The sequence below is a fragment of the Plecotus auritus genome (assembly GCF_963455305.1).
Source record: "Plecotus auritus genome assembly, chromosome: 6".
Lineage (NCBI taxonomy): Eukaryota > Metazoa > Chordata > Mammalia > Chiroptera > Vespertilionidae > Plecotus > Plecotus auritus.
This window is the reverse complement of record NC_137773.1, coordinates 78,288,546-78,309,687: the sequence shown is the minus strand read 5'-3', so window position 1 is coordinate 78,309,687 and position 21,142 is coordinate 78,288,546. Positions and strand designations below refer to the sequence as shown.

General features: G+C 49.8%; 1 protein-coding gene across 1 annotated transcript in view; it reads right to left on the bottom strand.

The window, feature by feature from the left end:
• The window catches only part of FAM167A (family with sequence similarity 167 member A), a 36,264-nt gene that overhangs the window by 4,197 nt on the left and 10,925 nt on the right, over positions 1–21,142 (bottom strand). The window contains exon 3 of the mRNA XM_080672237.1: positions 13,997–14,781. Within this exon, the coding sequence (XP_080528363.1) occupies positions 13,997–14,389 (393 nt within the window). The 5' untranslated portion in view covers positions 14,390–14,781. The remainder of the gene's footprint in view (positions 1–13,996; positions 14,782–21,142) is intronic.

Below are 21,142 nucleotides of genomic sequence, written 5' to 3'. Positions count from 1 at the left end.
TCTCACCCTTTACTCTGCCTGTGTTCACAAGTGGGTATTTTTTTAATGGTTTTGTGTCTCAGCTGTGTCGTTTGCCCAGTGCTTGGAGCCAAACTGATTTAGAAAAATCAACTGAGATCCCAGAGGGACCCTCACCCTGGTTATGTAAATAAATCCAAATGTTCTCACTTTTGCCTGTTCAGATTTGGAATCACGTGCATTGCAGGGCAAAAAAATAAGCGACTTCACTAGTAAGCATTTCATTTTTTCCTTTCATTCATTTTTATGTACTTCTACAGATCTCTTCCAATTTTATACATGAAGGAAATCAAGATAGAAAGTCTTGCTTGAGGATAGCAAAGTATTTAATGGCAGAATCAGGATTTAAGTTTATAGCCTTCACTTAAGTAACGTACTTTTCAATCCTTAGGCATAACAACCTAAATTTATTGCCAATCAGAATCTATTGCTATGAACACCAAACGAATGAGGCAGGTGTGCCCCAGGGTAGCTGGTCATTTATTCATTTGGAGGTCTTGGCCATGCCTGGAACTGGACTAGGTGCTGCCTAAACCCTCTGAAGGAGACAGTGTTCAAATCTGTCTGAAAGACAAGGCTGGCTCACACCCACTGTTTAATTTGATAAGGTCTTCTGAGAGTTTTACTCTACCACTTCTCTTTTCGGGTATTTTATAATTTGAAGAGAAATCTGTGAAAAGCTAGGAACCCTATAATTTAGATTTGAACTTTGGCCTCAGGAATTGGGTCTTTGGTCTGAAAAGGTCCTTTAAAGTTGGAAAATTTCAGGTTGAGCAGGTGTCTTGGATGTGATGTGGCTTGCAGTGGGTACCTGGTGGGGGGAACGGGCCATTTTTCTATGGCCAATAGATCTGGTCAAAGGTCAGAGCAACGAGTTAGGGTTTAAAACCAATTAGAATCAGCTGGTCAGAGGGGTGATAGTAAGGCACATGCCCAGCTCCCTTTGACTGGACAAAGGCCACCTTGCTGGAGCCACCTCACGAACCCATTCAACTCTGCAGAAGAGAAAGAAAATCACAATCCAGTAGGGCTGGTGACTGCCCATTCTGCTGGTTTGTGTCCCAACATGAGGAGGGGTGGGGAATCCTAAGGCCTGGGCTCTGATGGCCCTCATAATGTGCCTGTCCCACCCTGGGAGTCTCTCGGAATATATATTTTGTTATGACCCTGAACATAAATCAGCTATTTCATTTGATGCTCAAAGTAACAGTGTTTGTTCCAACTCTACAAGAAAAATCAGCAGTGCTAGCCTATTCTCACCTACTCTGTGGGCCACACAGGGGTTTTCCAGGGGGACTTTGCACCTTAAATACTAACCGAGTCCCTGTTATAAGGTAACCCGACTGTAACCATATAGAAAAAAGTTCCCACCACCTCTGAAGAAACCTAAGCAAAATGTGCAGGGCTCAGAGGTGGTATTTTTTCTAGAATTTTTTTTTCAATTGTGATTAAATACAAATAACATAAAACTTATTATCTTAACCACTTTAAAGTGTACAGTTTAGTAGCATTAAGTACATTTATATTGTTGTGCAGCCATCACCATCATCCATCTTCAGAGCTCTTTACATCTTGTAAAATTGAAACTCTGGAGTTACTATCACATCCCTTCCTCAGTTGGTTAGAACAGTGGTCGGCAAACTCATTAGTCAACAGAGCCAAATATCAATAGTACAATGATTGAAATTTCTTTTGAGAGCCAAATTTTTTAAACTTAAACTTCTTCTAACGCCACTTCTTCAAAATAGACTCGCCCAGGCCGTGGTATTTTGTGGAAGAGTCACACTCAAGGGGCCAAAGAGCCGCATGTGGCTCGCGAGCTGCGGTTTGCCGACCACTGGGTTAGAACATTGTTCTGATATATCAAGGTTGTGGGTTTGATATTCAATCAGAGCACATACAAGAATCAACCAATTAATTCAATGAATGCTTAAATAAGTGGAACAAATTGATATCTGTCTCTGTCTCTCTCTCTCCCTACCCCTCTCTCTAAAATCAATAAATAAATTAAAAAAACAACAACTGACACTCTGTCCCCATTAAACAACTTCCTGTTCCCCTTCCAATCCCTGGCAACCACCATTCTATTCTCTGTCACTATGACTGTAACTACTTTAGAAACCTCATATAAATAAAATCTACAGTATTTGTCTCTCTTTCTTTTTAATATATTTTTATTTATTTCAGAGAGAAAGGGAGAGGGAGAGAGAGATAGAAAACATCAATGATGAGAGAGAATCATTGATTGGCTGCCTCCTGAACACCCCCCTACTGGGGACTGAGCCAGCAACAGGCATATGCCCTTGACTGGAATCAAACCTGGAACCCTTCAGTCCACAGGCCGACGCTCTATCCACTGAGCCAAACCAGCTAGGGCTACCGTATTTGTCTCTTTGTGGCTAGTTTATTTCACTTAGTACAATGTCCTCACAGTTCACACAGGTAAGAAACTTTTCATAAATTAAATATTTTCAGAAAAATTTAATGAACGTGTCTGCAGATCCTGTGTAGAGTAGGTCAGAAGAGTGGCAGTTCCTGAGATGGTTCCCATATATTATTTACTGCATCTTCCCACAACTCTAGATGATGGGTATTTTGATCTGCTTCATGGTTGAGGAAGCCAACTCAGAGAAGTTAAGGGACGTGTATGGTGGCACTGGGATCACACTGGGGCCCGTCAGAGCCCAGAGCTGGTGGCCTTTCCGTGACTTCTATCGACCCGAAGAGAGGCTGGGTCCCAGGGGCAGCAGAAACGGGGACTTCATTGCTCTGGGGTTAGAATCTGGGCTCATGCTGAAACTTATTCCTCATAAGCTGTGTGGCTTTGAGCAAGTCACTAATGCTCCTTGAATTTCTGTCTCTTTATCTACAGAAAAGGCATAATGCCTAGTCCAGGGACTATGAGAAGCAACTTAGGTGGTAAGCAATATACCAACTAAGCTGAACAATGCCAGTCAGATAAAGGTTAGTGGTTCATGATTTAAGTCTTTTCTCTCCAGACCAAGGTGTGGGATGCAGAAACCAGCCAGGGCCTCCCAGTTTTAAGACTTTATTAAAGAAACTGAGATGCTGGGCTCCACTACCGATGTGGATTTAATGCATTCTCTGGCCAGCACCCAACTGCAGGATGTGACAGTTTCTAATCCCCCATCCCAGGGAGAAAGGCGCTTGCTGGATTCTCAGAGGTGTGGCCCGTAATCCCAGCAATCCTGTAATTAGGGTACAGCACTTGGTGAAAGAGCAAGAAATGTCACTGCCTCGCTGTCAGTGCATTGTGGTGACAGGGCGTGTTCCCATCAGGGGAGAAAGCACATGAAGGGGGTGGTGGGTGACCAGTGGTCTCTTGGAATAACAATGTTTGTGGTCTATGCTTGACAGTAGCCAACACAGGTGTGTTTCCTGCGTCAGACAAGAATGTTTCTCAAGTTCTCAAGTTGTTTCTTAAGGTAGAAGGTGAATCCCCAAGGGCAGGATTAAGTAAGTAAAGGTAGAAATTGAGCTGCTCTGCAGGAGGGTATTGCCTTAGCTGGGCTTGGTGAGGTGTCGGGGTAGTGAGAGGCCCAGGTGGGGAGAGAGGAGACACCCAGGAAGAAGGCCAGCGAGGAAACTCAGGGGCAGGAAGACTTAACATGAGTGTGTAAGTGGTTTGCTGTGAGGTTTCTTTAGTCAAGTCTCGTGGGTCACTAGTGATTTCCTGGGGAGTTAGAAGAGGGGCTGACTCCTGCCTCTGGGCTGGTGAAATGAAGACAAAGCCTGCAGTAAAATGAAGTGGATGACATATGGTGGTTCCTCAATAAATTAAACATAGAGTTACCATATGATCCAGCAATTCTATTTCCAGTGTGTACCCACAAAAAAGGAAAGCAGGGACTCACACAACTACTTGTACACCCACGTTCACAGCAGCACTACTCACAATAACTAAAAGGTGGAAGCAACCCAGGTGCCCATTGATGGAAGAATGGATACACAAAATGTGCTGTGCTGGACCCAGCTCCACCATGGAATGGAAACCTGGACACTGGCTTTGCCTCTAGCTCTCCTGAACACCGTCCCCCCCCCCCCCCGCCCCCACCCATAGGACTTGATTAAGGAAAATGGGACTTTAGAAACCAAGGGATGTAATTCCAAGAAAATAAAGCTTTCTACCACATCGCATCCTCCTTTGGTGTCCTCCGGAAATACTTATTCCAGCAGCACCCCAAGAACTCCACTTCCACTAGCAACGGAGAAAGACCATCCACACATTTCTTTGATAACACCCCCACCCTGCCCTGCCCTCCCTCCCCCCCCCACCCCCCCACCGCCGGGCACTCAGGAAGTCTCTGGAACTGTTGAGTACTGTGAAATGTGGCCAGCACTGACCATGGGGGCTGCTGACAAGAGTGTGAGACAGAGAGGGCTGGGCCGGAGCAGGAGAACAGCTGTCTGATGGGCCCTCATAGAATCTCTCTGCACATCTTTCCTCGTTGAGAACTCAGGGCTGATCATTCCTTTGGTTCCTTCCTGCTCTAGGATTGAGGGTTCTGCTCATAATTCTAACTAGCACTATTAGAATTAGCACAGTAAGAAAGGGGAGGTTTTGTCCTCCTTAGTCACAGGTGCTGGGTGGGTGCCTGCCCTGGGTGGGAGCTGGATGGGTGCCTGCCTTAGGGGAGAGCTGGGTGGGTGCCTGCCCTGGGTAGGAGCTGGGTGGGTGCCTGCCCTGGTGGGAGCTGGGTGGGTGCCTGCCTTAGGGGAGAGCTGGGTGGGTGCCTGCCTTAGGGGAGAGCTTGGTGGGTGCCTGCCCTGGGTGGGAGCTGGGTGGGTGCCTGCCTTAGGGGAGAGCTGGGTGGGTGCCTGCCCTGGGTGGGAGCTGGGTGGGTGCCTGCCCTGGTGGGAGCTGGGTGGGTGCCTGCCTTAGGGGAGAGCTGGGTGGGTGCCTGCCCTGGATGGGAACTGGGTGGGTGCCTGCCTTAGGGGAGAGCTGGGTGGGTGCCTGCCTTAGGGGAGAGCTGGGTGGGTGCCTGCCCTGGGTGGGTGCCTGCCCTGGTGGGAGCTGGATGGGTGCCTGCCTTAGGGGAGAGCTGGATGGGAGAAGAGAAGCTTCTCAACCTCCTGGAACCTTCCTTCTCCTGAGCAGCCTTCTGGCTCTATGATCGAGAGCTGTGGCTCCTGAAAGCCAGGCTCTTGGCACAGACATGGAACCCTTCTCCATGCTGCCAAGGACTTGGCACATTGAATGAGCCTCTCTGTGACTCTTCCCCGGCTTCTGTCTGCTCACTGGCTATGACTGGTTCAGGCCCGCACACAGGGACGTGACCAACACTCACTGGGCAGTGCCCAGTTTTTCAGACCCTGGCAGCAGCCTGGGGAGAGCGGGTGGGTCCAGAAGCTTGTAAAATAATACATCCCTCAGAAAGCAATTGCCCAGCCAAGGACATGCCTCAGGCTTGAACAGCCCCTTCTGAACCCATCTGCCACCAGACCTGGCCTTCATCGTATAATAAGGAAGAGAGAGAGGGGAGTACTTAGAAAGAGAGCTAAATTGAGTAAACTTTGGAGAGTAATGTCCCAAAGTTTCAGGAATTGAGAGAATGTGTTGAATGAGCATTAAACTTTATAAAATACAAAGTGTACTCCTACTCATTTGCTCAGAGGAGCAATTGGCTGGTAGCAGCCATTCAAAGCAGGGGTTCAGAGGTCAGGGAGATCTGGGTTCAAATCCATGCTCTGCTGGTTGATCATAGGCAATTGCTTTACCTCAGTTTTCTCTTCTGTACAATGGGGCTAGTGATAGTGCCTATTGAATGATGTGATGTGTATGAATGCGCATAACCTAGTTCCTGGGCAGGTGCTCAGTGCCTTTCTCCTGCCCTCCTCACTGTCCCCACATAACTCCCTGCTAGGTAGGTATTCATTATCCCCATTTTACAATGACAAAGCCCAGGGCTAGGCTAACTGGTTTTCCTTAAGTTACCCAGCTAAGATGTGGTACAACCTAATTGGAAAGTAATCTAGTTAGAAATTTTACACTTTTCCCACTCTGCCTGTGACCGGTTAATGAGCCAATGGCCTGAGAATCACCCGCAGGCACCTGTTAAACTCCTGACACTATTGTAGGTGTATGCGATCAGAACTTCTACGGAGAGCCGGGAGGGCTCCGTATTTTTAACACATGTCCTGGAGCCTCACCCACACTACCCACTAGACACTAGCAGGTTGTATAGCTATTAAACCAGGAGGGTGGCCATCGGAGGAACTGGGTTTTAATTATTATAGAAGAAATAAGGAGAAGCTTGATGTCAGTTATGCTTAAAGGTATGGATTTGGTTGCTGAGGAGGTTGGAGGGTTGTGTATTTCCCTTTGGTTAATTTCACTGCCCACTGTGCCTGGCACATGGTGACCACTCAGCATGGACTTCAGCTCCCCCAAGCACTTTGGAAGTGTATTTATTGTATCTCTAGTCACACCTTGTCATTGTGCTTACTTGTCCGTCTCCTCCACAAAGCGGGAAACCCCATGAAGACATTCACCTGGGCCTCACCCACACCAGCACCTAAGCCCAGGCACTAGTGAATGTGGGTTGTCTTGAGTAGACAGAGGACTGGATCAAAGGACCCTGCCTGTACCTTATAGCCCAAGACTGCCTCGTGCTGTTATTCTGGTTGGACACAACCATCAGACCTCTTCTCCTTCCCTCTGCCTCTCCTTTGCACTGCAAGACAGCCAAGAAAAGGAAAAGAGGGCAGACCTCCTGATTCCTAGTCCACTTCATCTCATTGGTCCACAGTCCCCACCTCATCAGCTCTCACGCTGAGTAGGAAGTTTCTGAGGATTGCAAGCCTCATTTTTCTTTTTTTTCTTTTTTTATTTTTTTTTTTTTTTATATATTTTATTGATTTTTTACAGAGAGGAAGGGAGAGGGATAGAGAGTTAGAAACATCGATAAGAGAGAAACATCTATCAGCTGCCTCCTGCACACCCCCTACTGGGGATGTGCCCGCAACCAAGGTACATGCCCTTGACCGGAATCGAACCCGGGACCTTTCAGTCCGCAGGCTGACGCTCTATCCACTGAGCCAAACCGGTTTTGGCAAGCCTCATTTTTCTTATCTTATTCTAGGCCAGTGGTCGGCAAACTCATTAGTCAACAGAGGCAAATATCAACCGTACAACGATTGAAATTTCTTTTGAGAGCCAAATTTTTAAAACTTAAACTTCTTCTAATGCCACTTCTTCAAAATAGACTCGCCCAGGCCGTGGTATTTTGTGGAAGAGCCACACTCAAGGGGCCAAAGAGCCGCATGTGGCTCATGAGCTGCAGTTTGCCAACCCCAGTTCTAGGCGAGTCTATGCCATTTTCTTTTTTTAAATCCACAGGCTATAAGATGAGGAATGTGTACCAATTACATTGGCAAGAGAGAGAGGAGTTTGGTTCTTATCTTTTTTTTTGTATTTTATTTTTTATCTTTTTCCCTCCCTAATCTATCTATATAAAAGGCTAATATGCTAATTGTCCTTCCTCCATCCAGGTAATGATGTCAAGTAGCAACACCTGGCCTCCTCTCCCTAGTGAGGACTAGCTTCCTCACAGTTTCTTCAGCCCAGGAACACGACTTGCTTTATACCCAGGTGGAAACAGTTTATACTGTAACCAAATGTCTGTGAAGCATTTTCTCGTGCCTCATCTCATTTGATCCTCACAGAAGTCCTGCAGTAGGTAGATAGGAGACTCAGTGGAATCCTATTTTCTTTTCATTAGCCGGAAAACAGAGATTTAGAAAGCTTAGAAACTTGACCTGACTAAAAAGAAATAAGAAATGGTGGACCTTGACAATGACTTCAGGTTAAAAAAAAAAAGAAAATGACTTCAGGTTTTCTCACTGTGCAGAATATAGTCAAACACTGATGCAGTTAAATATATTTCACCCTTTGTTCTCCCTGCGTGATCTACAATAATAATCTGCTTCATGTTGCTATTTACTGCTGTGTTGCTGACAATTACCTGAAAGAGAAGTTGGGGTGCTTCACTGGGCTGGAAAAAGTTTAGCTAAATCAGAAAGCAGGTCTAATTAAACAAGTTTGTTCTATATCTATAAAAGGCTAAGTTGACTTGCGCATGTGCGATACATATAAAGCTCTCACTGGCGCCAATCGCAAGGGTGTGTTTCCATCTGTCATTGTCGATAGTGAATTTGGTTGACACTTCTATAGAGTAAGGGCGAATAGCAATATTAAAATATTTCTTCTAATTAATTTCCTTTCAACATGCACGAATTCGTGCACCATCCACTAGTTATATATATTTCCATTTTAAACATCTCAGAAACTACAGAAAAGTCTGAAGAATGATATTAGTACCCAGGAAGCAAAGACCATTGTTGTTTTGAACTATTTCCTTTGCTGATACCTTTGTCTATACATTCTGTAGTAACCATGAAAGGGCCAACCTCTGGTCAGAGGAACAGAACACTTTTCCTCCTGCAGCTCACTGGTGTGGACAGGCTGAGAGGCTCGACACAGACTGAAAAGACTTCACCTGGAGGAAAGGGGCACCTGGACTAGGAATTCTCTTGTGGATCCTACCCAGCTCAGCCAACAGCTGGTGGCTCTGAACAAGTTATTATTTTCATCATAGAATGGGCATGGCTGCCCTGTCCCTGCTAAAGGCTGTTATGAGACATTGCTAATAGCTCTCTGTAACCCTTTACACGTGTCCCTTTCTACAACTGCAGGGTTTCAAATGTGGGCTTTTTGACAAATCATGGCCCCACTGACTCAAACATTTGATGCCAGTATCTATACCTCGTGCAAAGGAAAAATATCTGGAGCCAGAGCCAGGACACGCAGGTCTGTGTCTTGGTTTAGCCACACCCTTGCATCTGACCTTGGGCAAGTCAACCTCTGTGACCCTCAGGCTCATCCTTTCTGAATCTCAGCCTTCCTATCTATAAAATGGGAATAGCAAATACCTCCAAGCCACCGAAAATGGTATGTATCAGTGCCTTTGGGACCACAAAATGCTCCCTAGATGGAAGGCATTAATGTGGCCGCCATCTTCACATTTCTCACCTCCATCCCCATTAAAAGACGCTCGGTGAGTTTGAACTGTCATTCAGCCATCTCATTCAGCAAAAATGGTAAAACTGGCCTCAGAGGACTGGGCTTGGACAGCCCAGTCATCTGCTTGCCAAGCACAGGCAGGAGAGGGTTAACCAGGGGAGGAGCACCTCAAGCTGCCACCACAGAGGAGCCAGTTGAGTCCAGGGCTACAGCCTCGTGCCACAGCAGGCCCTGGAAGGATGAAAACTTGTCAGGTTTCCTTTTGTTCTCTCTAGCAACCATAAACACCTTTGAGGGGCTCTGTCTGCAGGGATCCAACACTTTGCATGAAGCTACAAGAAAAATATCTGCCAACGCCCAGGGATTCTCGCTACAAAGATAGCCCCTTATGCTTTGTTTTCATTTGGCATCACATGGGCCAAGCAGAAGATTTCTCCCTTTTCTTTGGCTTTCAGGTTGGCAAGGGGGGCACTGCAGCAGAATTAAAAAGAGAAAACAGAGAGAGCTCCTCCTTCCTGTATCCCCCTTGCGGCTGCTAGCTCTGGGATCACACACAGACGCATTTGTGATATGTTCTGAATTCAGCCAGAGGGCTCAGTCCCACAGCTTCAGGGCTCTGCACTCTCTAGCTCCCCCTTCCTGGAACATTGCCCCCACCCCAGCCCAGGCCACTTGACCGAAGGTGGGAAGCTGAAGACTGCGACCTTCTGGCGAGGTGAGCAGTCTGGAAATATCAGAGTTGCACAACAGCCACGTAAACAGGTACTGAGTCTGTCTCCCATGAACAGCAGAGCTGGATGTAGGCCTGGAGGAGCCAGGTGGCCCAAAGCCACCTGGGGCAGAGGCGGCAGCCCTGTCTAAATACTCAGGAGGGGCAATGCCAATAGCTACACCTTGATGAGCAACACCTTCCTTGTATCTCCCAACACAGAAGCCTGAAAAAACAAAAACACAAAACCCATTCTACTTGCAAGTTCCTGGGGGCAGTCAAGAGTGACTGTTATTTCCTTTGGTGGAAAGTGAGAGGGAGAAGAGACCCTTGAGGGAGCTGTTGGGAGCCTTTAAAGCCCTGGAAACAAGTCAAGATCCAGGCAGTCACTGTGTGTCTCTGAGCTGGACTTGCAGGAAGCAGGGGGTAGACAAGCCGATCTTTCCAGACCAAGATGGCCTGCCTCTAAAAGGGTCAACATTGACAACCAACGCCTTGCTGGTTGTGGTAACCGCTACTGGGACCGCCTCATGAAGGTCAGAGAACCACTGGGCACAAACCCACAACTGAGCCAAAACTCCGGTCATATTGAGTGTTTGGCTTTCTGTAGGGAAAACAGCCACAGGTGATGGGATTACAGATTTCTAGTCTGTTTTCTCGGCCACTTCAGGGGGAGAAACAAATCTGCACCTGAGCCGGACAAATCAGCAGAGAGCGCTTGCTCAGGTGGAGAGAAAACTTGATTCTGGGCTTAAAAGTTATTTGAAACTACTTTCATTGAGTTAAAAAAAAATGGAAATTTTAAATAATACCTTGAAAGAGTTAACAGATGATAAATTAGAAAAAAAACAATGATGGAGTTTACTGTTTTGACTGAGACTTAAAAACCGAAGAATGGGTTTATTCAAATGTTGAAATCTTGTTTTTAATTCAATCAAAGGATTTTACGAGTTGCCTTGTTACTGTTTAATCTCCTAAAAGGGCAGAATTGCATGCATTCGAGTTGGCCTGCCTGCCCTTTTGTGTTTGGGTTGCTTTTGACCTTACACATACCCTCTTCTGAAAGAACTGGGTTCTTGCACCCTCAATGCAGGATGCTGTGAATAGTTCCCAGAAGCCCATTCACTGGCCAAGCCCCACGCCAAAAGGGACAGGGCTCAGGGTACAGGCTTGGGGATCACTGGGCTTCCCTCTGAGGTCCCTTCTTAGTCCCTTAGCCCCAGTCTTGCCTATCAGTCCTGATTCTCAAAGTGTGGTCTGTGGACCAGCAGGGTAGCATCACCTTCAAGCCTGGTGGCAATTCAGAATCATGGACCCCATCTCAGATCTTTAGGATCAGAATCTTCATTTTAACAAGAGACCCTAGTGACCTGTATGCACATTAGAGTCTGAGTCGCTGCTCTAAGAGATTCTCTACCCTGCAGCCAGAGTGGCATATCTGAGCAGCGCCCTCTGCAGGAGACCTATCCCTCCAGCTTCATCTCCTGGCTCTCTCCCCAAAGTGCTCTACTCCCAGTGGGGAAGGCTGAGTTCAAGCTCGGGCTCTGCCACTTACTAATCATATAATTCTAGGCAGGTCATCTGACTTCTATGAGCCTTGGTTTACTCATCTGTAAAAGGAGCACAATAACTGCAATCACACAGGCCTGTTGTAAGAATCAAAGAGATAATGGAGTGAGGGCTGGGACTCCCTCCAACCTTGTTTCTCCTTTTGCCCCCACACCCATGCATTCTGTTGACTGCTGAGGTCTTAGATAACCTGTTTATGTTAATGTAGCACGAGCGAGCGAGCGAGCGAGAGTCACTAATTGGTACGAGGCCGCTTTTGTTTGAGGGTGTATATAAGCTGCCACTGACCAGCCAGTTGCTGGCTGCTTTGCTCATAATAAAGCATGTCCCACCTACCTACTGTCACTCATTTGTTCTTCCAGTTTCCTGCATCCAGAGGGGTCAAGTCCCTGGCTGAGGAACTTGCACCCAGCACAGCCTTTGGCAGCCAAGTTTGTCCTAACAATTAATGTTCCTCCCTCCCCCTATGGAGTATTACTCTATCCACTACCCACGGTTGTCTTCGACCTGGCTCACCTTCCTCCTCTCCGCCAGCATACTCTGGCCAGACAACTTGTTCTGCTTGGCTTGCAATGGCTTGGCAACAAAAATGAGCATGGCCCGTGGGCCTGTGGCAGTGGTTCACCCCCTAGGTTGTGCTGGTGAAGTACCTGGGAACTTTAAGAACCACTCATGCCTGGGTCCTCAAACCCCGCCACCACCCCCCCCCCCCCATGCCAAATGTTCATTTGATTGGTCTGGGATGTGGTTAGGATTTGGGAGGTTTCCAGGTTTCCGTGGAGATTCTAATATGCAGCTTGGGTTGAGAGGCACCTCTCTCTGATGCTCCAGGATGAGGACAAGCTCTAGAGAACTCCCTACTGGTTTACACACAGGGAACTTCGTCTCTGATCTCCACCCCAAAGGGAGCGGATGGGGAATGCTCACTTAGAAAATAAAAGCCTCTGCTCCCCAAAGCAATAAAACCTCAAATGAACCCTAACCCAACAAATTGAATCCTTGATTAATGGAAATATTTTTTGTTCCTCTCTGTGAAAACAAATGAAAGCAGTTCAGCCTCAGGAACTGAAAGGGCAACTTCCAGGGTCTGCTCTGGCCATCGTGGGTCCATCTCTCCTCTCCTCCTGCACCCCCTTGAGCAGTGACACAGAGAATCCACAGGTGTCCCATCTTTTATGCAAACCAACTTACACCCCAGTTACTAAAGACAGACATAGAGGAATGGTGTGTTTTAAGAAGCAGTCTCAATATCGAAACTTAAAACTAAAAAAAGATTTCCAATTAGATGCCTGAGTCCCTGAACACCCCCTACCCCAGCCACGGTTATTTCAACTCATGGGGGACTCCAGGCCCCAGTGGGATGTATTTTTTAGGATTGTGCAGGACAACCAAACAGGCTCTGCCTATACCCATGGTCGGCAAACTGTGGCTCATGAGCCACATGCGGCTCTTTGGCCCCTTGAGTGTGTCTCTTCCACAAAATGCCATGGCCTGGGCGAGTCTATTTTGAAGAAGTGGCGTTAGAAGAAGTTTAAGTTTTAAAAATTTGGCTCTCAAAAGAAATTTCAATCGTTGTACTGTTGATATTTGGCTCTGTTGACTAATGAGTTTGCCGACCACTGGCCTACACCATTGACTCAGAAGTTACTGGTAGCTCTGGAAGGGAGTTGGCCCTTGATGACTGACACTGTGGTTAGCATGGCCTGACTGGGCAGGTGTGGCCGGGCCGCAGGTGATGGGGCGCAGGGCAGGAGTTGAGAGCATGGGAGGTTAGCATCATGCCTGGCTCTGCTGAGAGGCCCTCAGGCCTGGGATCAGAGATTCTCCCCTGGGCTAAGGGCACACAGCTTACATGCCCACCCCCTTTCTCACTTGTTGGGAGATGCCACTGATGGAAGCCTGCTGAGCCCGTGAGCAGAAAAAAGGTCAAACTGCTGGCCCCAGCTCCCAAACCCATGCTTGCTGCTTTCATTCATTTCACCTGGGTGCCCTCCCAGCCCCGACTTCTGCGCAGATTCCTACTCGGCCTCTGGGGCCCAGCCCAAAGCCTTCACCTCAGGCCTGATTGGCCACCGGCCCTCCGTGCAGCTCCTGTTCGCACTCAATATCCACAGAGTGCTGCTGGCCTGAGCCCGAGCCACTTACAGCAGCACCCCCATCCCCAGCTCTGTGCCCTGGCAGCTCTGCCCTGGGCTGGCCTCACTGGCCAGCACAGCACTGTTGGGAGAGTGACCACTCGGTCTGCTAAATGGATGGCCACAGGAGCCAGGTGGCAGCTTGGGTGGATGGCAAGGTGAGAGGGCTTCAGAGATAAGGGGCAGCCATATTCCAGGAGCCCCCAGAGCAGTCCAGGGACGAGAGTATGAGACTAACGCCAGGAGTGGCACTGGGGAAGGCAGGGGACACCTTCATGGGCTCAGGTTCTCATGGGCAACACTTGCTTCAGAAGTACCTGTGATTAGGGGCTTATTGATGCATGGATGTCATGTAACTACATGGCAATAAAGTCTACCTTTGATTTAATAGGAAATGACAGATGTGCACTTGGGAGAGGTAGAGATGGGGCAGAAACAGAGAGAGAGAGAGAGAGAGGGACAGAGAGACAGACACACAGAGAATGGCATCTTGGGATCCTTGCAGGGGCAGCCACTTACCAGTTCCTTCTTGAGCCAGGCTATGGCCTCGTCAATATTCTCAAAGCCTTCCAGTTTGCCCGTGGGCCCGGTCCCGGCATCCTGGCTGGCACTTGCATTAGGTGGCGGGTGCTGCCTGGGCTCTCTCGGCGGGGAGGGCTCTTCCTCCCCACACTCCCGCTGCTCAGTAGCCGGCCTGGGGAAGGGCCAGGCCTGCTCCTCCAGCCTAGCCTGCCATTCCAGGTAGGAGGGCCTGCGGGTCTCCAGCCTCAGTTTCTCCGTCAGGGCCTTCAGGTTCCGGAGGTGGTCGTCAGGAGGTGGGGCTGCCCCCGCCAGCACCTCTTCCCCCACCAGCACTTCTTCCACTTGGATCTGAGGCACAGACATCCTAGAGCCTGCTGGGTGGTCAGACATGGGAGGTGGTGGAGGTGCTGAGGGAGTCCTGGGGGCTGGTAAGGGTGGGGCCCACTCTGGAATGGTCTCACCCAGCTGGGGCCAAGGCTCCCATGGGCATCGCTGGGGTGTGAGCAGCTCCCGGAGCCAAGAGGGACTAGGCAGGAGCGCACAGAGTGCCGTCCAGAGCAGCGGTAGAGCTTCGGGTTTAAGATTCTTTCCGGAGTCCTGTGGGTGCCATGCTCCGCACAAGGCAGGAACAGGCAAGCGTTAGCAGGAATCTTTGGGGCAGCTTTGCCAAGAAGATTTATCAGTCCCGGAGATGCAGGCGGATCAGAGATGGGCGGGGAAGCAGCTCCCCCCTTGTGGGGAAGGGCAGGTGGTGAGAAGCTTCTGGCCAGTCCAGGAAGGCCCTGCAGGAAGGGTGGGAACAATGTCAGTGAAGGCTGTGAGCAGGGCCTGCGCGCTCCTGAGCAGGGGACACTGACAGGTTTGGTGACAAGGCTGCTAGTTGCTACTTCGAGACTAGACGTGAGGCGATTTTAATGCCTTAACTTGGTGCAGAGGAGGTAATAATAAATCAATACTTTGTACAGTGTTTCATGATTTAGGAAATGACTGCACCTCTATTACTTCCTCATCCTCACTGCAAGTCTATAATTCCTGGCTTTTGTTCCCATTTTACATGTGAGACACCTGAGTCTCTCAGGGGTTAAATTACTCACCGAAAAGCTCCCAGCAATGAGCAAGGACATGGGCAGGTGGCTCAATTCTGAGGGCTCAGGTCTCCATGAGCGGCTGCTGCCTGAGGGTCCCCATGCAGATGCAGGTGTGCCGTTGGGTCCAGGAACCACTGACTCCGCCCACCCCACCCACCACAGCACCTGTCCTCAGGCACCAGCTCTTCAAGGCCACTCTCAGCTGCTTCCTCCCAAAACAACACCTACTTCACTCTTCAGAGGAGGAAGCAAATAGACCTTGGAGCCCATGAAGAGCCGATGTACTCAGGGTGACTCACCATTCTGGGAAGATGGTTATCACGTTCCTGCCCACACAGCAGTGCCTCCTGGGCAAGGGCATCAGCTCCCTCATCTGATTTGGCCTCCCCACCTCTGGGGAGAAGGTTGAGCCAAGGTGCTTGCCCCATAATATCAGGGTACAGGGTAGAGAAGTAACCTGGAGTTAGAACTCCCTCCCCCCGCCCCCCGCCGCCACCTCCACGTCCCTGCACTCACAGGGTACATCAGAGCGGGACCATTTGACTCAGACGATGGAGGGAACTTCTTGGCTTTTGGGGTGCTTAAAAAATCTGTGCTGAGGCAAGCTGTGAAAAAGAATGAAAGGATATGGAACCACATCCAAGATACAGCTTCTCTGGAAAACACAGGGCATTTGCAGCCTGGAGAGGGTGCCACCTTGGTGCGGAAGAGTGGGGAGAGGAAGATACTTTTATTGACTTGTAGGTGCCTTAAAAGGTCTCTGCAAGGAAAAAAAACCTGGAACTGAGAGGGCGATTGCTTGTCTGGGGTGAGTGACTGGGCACTGAGTGATGGTGGGCAGGCATAGGACGAGGCAGAAACGGAGGGGAGCAAAATGAAAACACAGGCAGGGCCACTCAGGGAGGCTGTGCGGCTTCTCTCCCACTCGGGCGTGGAGGTGCTCAAGAAGAGCGAGCTGGCTGGCTGTCCTAGGTGTTTCTACAATTCCCGCCTGCACTGTAACGTTCCCGGAGGAAGACTGGCTGCCTTCTCCCCATGCTCTGATGCCCCTGCTCTGGGGCACCCCTGAGGACCAAGGAGGACTATTCCACCCCAATTGATGACAGAGAAACCTGCATCTCACCTCCAACCACGCAGGTGGGAATCCCCTGAGGAATTTCCACAAACGTGCATTGCCAGGCCGCACTCCTGGGGGTTGTAACTCAGTTCATCTGGAGTGGGACTCGGCATATATTAAAGCTCCCCAAGGGGTCTGAGTGAGGCCGGGGTTAAGAACCTCTGGTCTTGAGATAGAAACACCAGATGTGGAATCAGACTGCCTTAGCTGAAGGTGCTGTCAGGCTAACTGAGCCTCTGTTTCCTTGCCAATAAAATGGGGCCATAATACCAACCTCCTGGGTTTGGGGCATTGGCAGAACTAAGGTTGGTTCATGTATTCTGTAGGCTTAGGTGGGGTGTTCTCATGGGTGTCTTTCTGTACAGTCACGTGGTCACACAGGCGTCTTTAGAATCTCTTCTAAAGACCTATTCGTCGCTTTCTGGGGCCCCTCCCAGGCGCCGTCTGCTCTTTGCTGAGCTGCCAGGATCTGTTTTGAGTGTGCCTTGGGGCGGCTTTACCCCATAAAGGCTTCTTCCCACGGACACAGGAGCTCTGGTTATTTCCAGCAATGCTTTTTGGAGTGGATCTCATTGCAGGCAACCATGAGCAGATGAAACTAATGGGAAGTCTCATGTCGCCTCTGTCTCCCCCAGCTACACACCCACGGAAGATGGCAGGGCATCTACAGCGAAGGGAGACCTGTTGGGAAGGGTCTTCCTTTGGGGTGGGCAACAGTTATGACTGGATGGCTTTATGAGGCTGCCTCCTTGGGAAGGGGGAGGTTATGTTATCAGTTTCTAAATCAATTCAGAGAAGGCCTGTGAAGACAACGTCAGGGCAACTTGGGGGCATTAACAGGAGCACCAGCCCACTGTGAGTCAGCTAATGATGATCCTTTAATCTGCTGAGCCTCAGGGAGTGTGTAAAAGCACCCCTGTGCACACCACTGCTCCTCCCAGTAGCCCCGAGCAGCAGGAGGGATCACCCCATTTCACAGGTGGGAGGGCTGAAGGGCCCGTCCCTGGCCCCGGGCAGGTGGCAGGAGTGGGACTTAGGCACAGTCTGCAGACTCCAGTCAGCGTCTTTCTACTCCAGAGGGTGTGGGCCTTTGGTCAGACCCCAGGGCACCCAGCTCTCTGATCGTGGGCATATTGCGTTATGACCACTCTGCTTCTGCGTCCTCTTCTAAGAGGTGGGGTCACCAGGACCGGCTATGTAATTTGCCCAACTTGGTGCAAAATGAGAATGCAGGGCTCCTTGTTAAAAAGAACGAAGACTTTTAAGATGGCAACAGCAGAGGGTTAACCCAGGTGCAGGGCCCTGTGGGACTGCCCAGGTCCCTCGCTCATGAAGCAGACCCTGGGGTAATACAATACTGTGGGCTTCATCCGTCATTGTGAGGATTAAAGTAGCAAATAGTGAGCCCTTAACCTGGTGAGTGGTATACTTCAAACAAGTATACCTCTAAAGTCACACTTTAAAAAGTATTATACTTAACCTATGTAATTTTATTAACCAATGTCACCCCAATAAATTTAATTTAAAAAATATTATTCTTAAGATGATAAGACCTATCAACGCCACATCAGTCGTAGCCCCAGATGGCCCCTTCGGGCTGCCCTGAGCAGTCATCCTGGTGGTCCCTGACCTGAGCTCATCTCCACACCCTTCTATCCTTCCTTGAAAGCCAACTGAGATGAAGTCAGTGGACACATGCCCCCACCCCACCCCCCCGACCCGATTTTCAGGTCTCAATTGCATTTTCATCATGCCAGACTAGGTCTGCCATAGCAAGGAGTAAAAAGAGCCCAGCTTTTAAAATCACCACAATATACCCCATGCCTTTCCCTTCCTGCTCACATTTTAAACACCCCTGCTCATGGCCTGGGGCCCCACGTGACCCAGGTTTGACTGTGTTAGCTGCGAGGTGAGAGCAAGGACTGGGGTGGGATGCAAGCACCTGGAATCAGCCCTCTCCTCTTGGCCTCAGTTTCCTGATCTGTGCACTGGCGCTCCCCTCCCCATCTGCATCTTAAGGATGCGGTAAGAATCAGCTGGACTCACCTGTGAAAGCTCTCTGCAAACTATAAAGAGCAGTACCCACCTGAGGATTATTACTATCATCAAGGCACATGTGGTGGATCAGGACTCAGCCCTTTAGGAGGTGTGGTCACGTGCAGCCTGCAGGGACTAAGTTCTCGACTGCCTCCTTTGCTCCAGCACTCCCCGGGATTTGCTGAAACCGAATCTGTCCTTCTGGTCACTGAACCAGGGAACACTGCCTCTCTGGATGTCCCAGTGCCCAAGGGCCCAAGGGGGTTTCTTCCCTCCCTTCCAGCTAGAGTGTCACCCAGGCAGGCCAGGCCAGGCATAACTGAGTTGGACTCAGTCTGAGCTGCAGGAGAGGTGCCAGCCAGGTGCAGGGGGCAGAGGAGCACTGGACAGCTTCCTGAGTCAGAATGGCAGTGGGGGCTTCCATTTATCTGAACAAACCAGGAACTTCCAGGATGTGGGCTCTGGAGGTGGGACCCTCTAATGCCTGGACAGTCAGGCTTTCTTTACACCTAACCTAAGTCCTTCCTACACACTTTCTCTCTGGGCTTTGCAAAGGCGAGAGCCTGAGAAGGAAAGCCAGGCCTGGGATCTGGGGCAGCCGGAAAAACAAGGTCAGACCATAGTCCCCCCAGGCAGTCCTCCCCACCCCCTGCAAGGGACCAGCCCCGGGGCATATGGGCCTTTTTGCAGTGGGGACATGCCTTTCTGCACACAGCGGCTGCTGTTCAAGCAGGCTGCCTGGCTCACTCTGGACCATGGTGGCTGTGGGAGGGAAGGGCTGTGCCAGCCATGAGCTAATTCCTCCGGCTGCTGGAGGAGCCATGTGGGTGCAGCTCAGTCACTCAGCCAACACCTCGCCTCATGATGACCTAATCTGTTCACTTGGACAACTTTCAAACCCACTTCCTAGATGGGCTCCGAGGGCAGGGAATGGTACAGGGGGCTGCTGGCCCATTTTCTGTCTCTGTCTGTCTCTCTCAGACCTGTTGCCCTACATTCTCCTGAGAAACTAGAAAGCTACGCGCTCTCTGTTTGGATCTATGGGCCTGTGCCTGCTCCTTCCGGTCTTAGGTTCTTTGCTAGAACCGTTCAATTTCTTCTCCATAAAAGCCCACCTGTCCAGCACTCCTGTCCCACTGAATTCCACGCTCTCTCAGGTCCTATGACTTTGTACAAGCTGTTCCCTCAGCCTGCAATGCCCTTCCCTCCCTCTACGCCTCAGTTCTCAGGAATTTTTTCCTTCAGGAAGTTTTCCTTAATTTGCCCAAGCTGTGTGTGCAACAAGAGCACTTCAGAGAAACAATTATGTCATCACAACAATATTAGCTAATGCTTACTCAGAGCGTACCACGCCAGGCATTGTTCTAAGAGCTTTACATGCACTAACTAACACATTTAGTCCCCACAACAACCCTCTGAGGCAAGTATCATCATTGTTTCCATTACACAGACGAGGATACCGAGGCACAGGGCGATTGACTAGCTTGCCCATGATCACAGAACTAAGGGGTGAAGCTGGGATTTGAATCCCTGCAGCCAGCTCCACCCTGGCTTGTAACCACTAGGCTTACTGGCCCTTTCAAGCCACAGCACTTCTACCAGGGACCGTCTTTTTTTTCTCTTTTTATTTTAGAGAGGAAGGGAAAGGTAAGAGAGAGAGAGAAACATCAATTTGTTGCCTCCTGAACACACCCCAACCTGGGACCAAACCCTGGGTATGTGCCCTTGACCAGGAATTGAACCAGTGGCCTTTCAGTGCACAGGACAACACTCAAACCAAATGAGCCACACCGTCCAAGCCGGGACCTTCTTGATGGTGTCCAGACTGAGCTTCATGAAGGTGAGAACCAGGCTTTAGCACGTAGCGCCATGCTGCTCTCTTTAAATGTTCATGGGCTAAATGAGCAAATGGAACAGATTTCCCCTCTCCTATCCCCCACCCCCAACACACACACACTCACTCACTCATTCACTCACTGTGGCCTATATACTTGCTCAGGTCTGAGCCAGTCTGGACAGGCTCAGGGAAGCAGAGTGGACCTGGACTTCCTGCAATGGCACCTTCACTGCCTGTGCTTATTAGACCTGCCCTGGCCTCAGAGTCCTGGACACAGGCTATCAGGCCCTAGGAAGACAGGAGGGCCAGGACTAAGTGCTGGTACACAGACAGGGCTGTTCAGTATCCCGGGTACAGTTCTAGGCCCTCCTCCCTGTCCAGCATCATCAGGCAATTTCCACTCAACATCCCTTCCCTCCTTCTGGAAGGAGCATTTTTTTTTTTTCCTATGGGGAGCCCCTCCATGTGCTTCCTGGGGACTGATGGTCCTTCTCTTGCCTCAGGGTGGTCACATGACTCAAGCTGAGCCAATCAGAGTCCTCCTGGGGTTTTGCATCAGAACCATCCTGGAGCTTCGTGTTCCCTGCTGGCTGGGGCTGCTGGCTCACCATCTCGCTCACCACAGGCTGAGGGGCTGCCTGATGAACCAAGCCAAGCATGTGAGATAGCTGGAGGCCCTCAGTCCTGTTGGAAGCCACCACCTGACCTTGATTAGATAGCTTATATACTCTCTTTGCTTAAGCTTCTTTGACTGGGTTTCTGACACTTGCAGCCAACATAAGCATGTGTTGGACAAAGAATATAGAATAACATGGCCAGTATTTGTTGATATTTGTCTTTTGTTTGTTTGCCATTTCCTGTTTGTAGGGAGCTCCCTGTTTTGTGCAGGAGAGCAAACAGGCCGGGCACCTGCCCTCTGAAACCAGAGGATCACCTCCTCCCTCCTCCCTGGCCACCAGGTGCCCTGGCAACCAGGTACAAACATGTGAGTTGAACTTGGCCAATCAGATGCCCAGGCTCAGGCCTCTGAGTCTGGTGTGTGAGGGCAGAATGGAGGGTCAGGT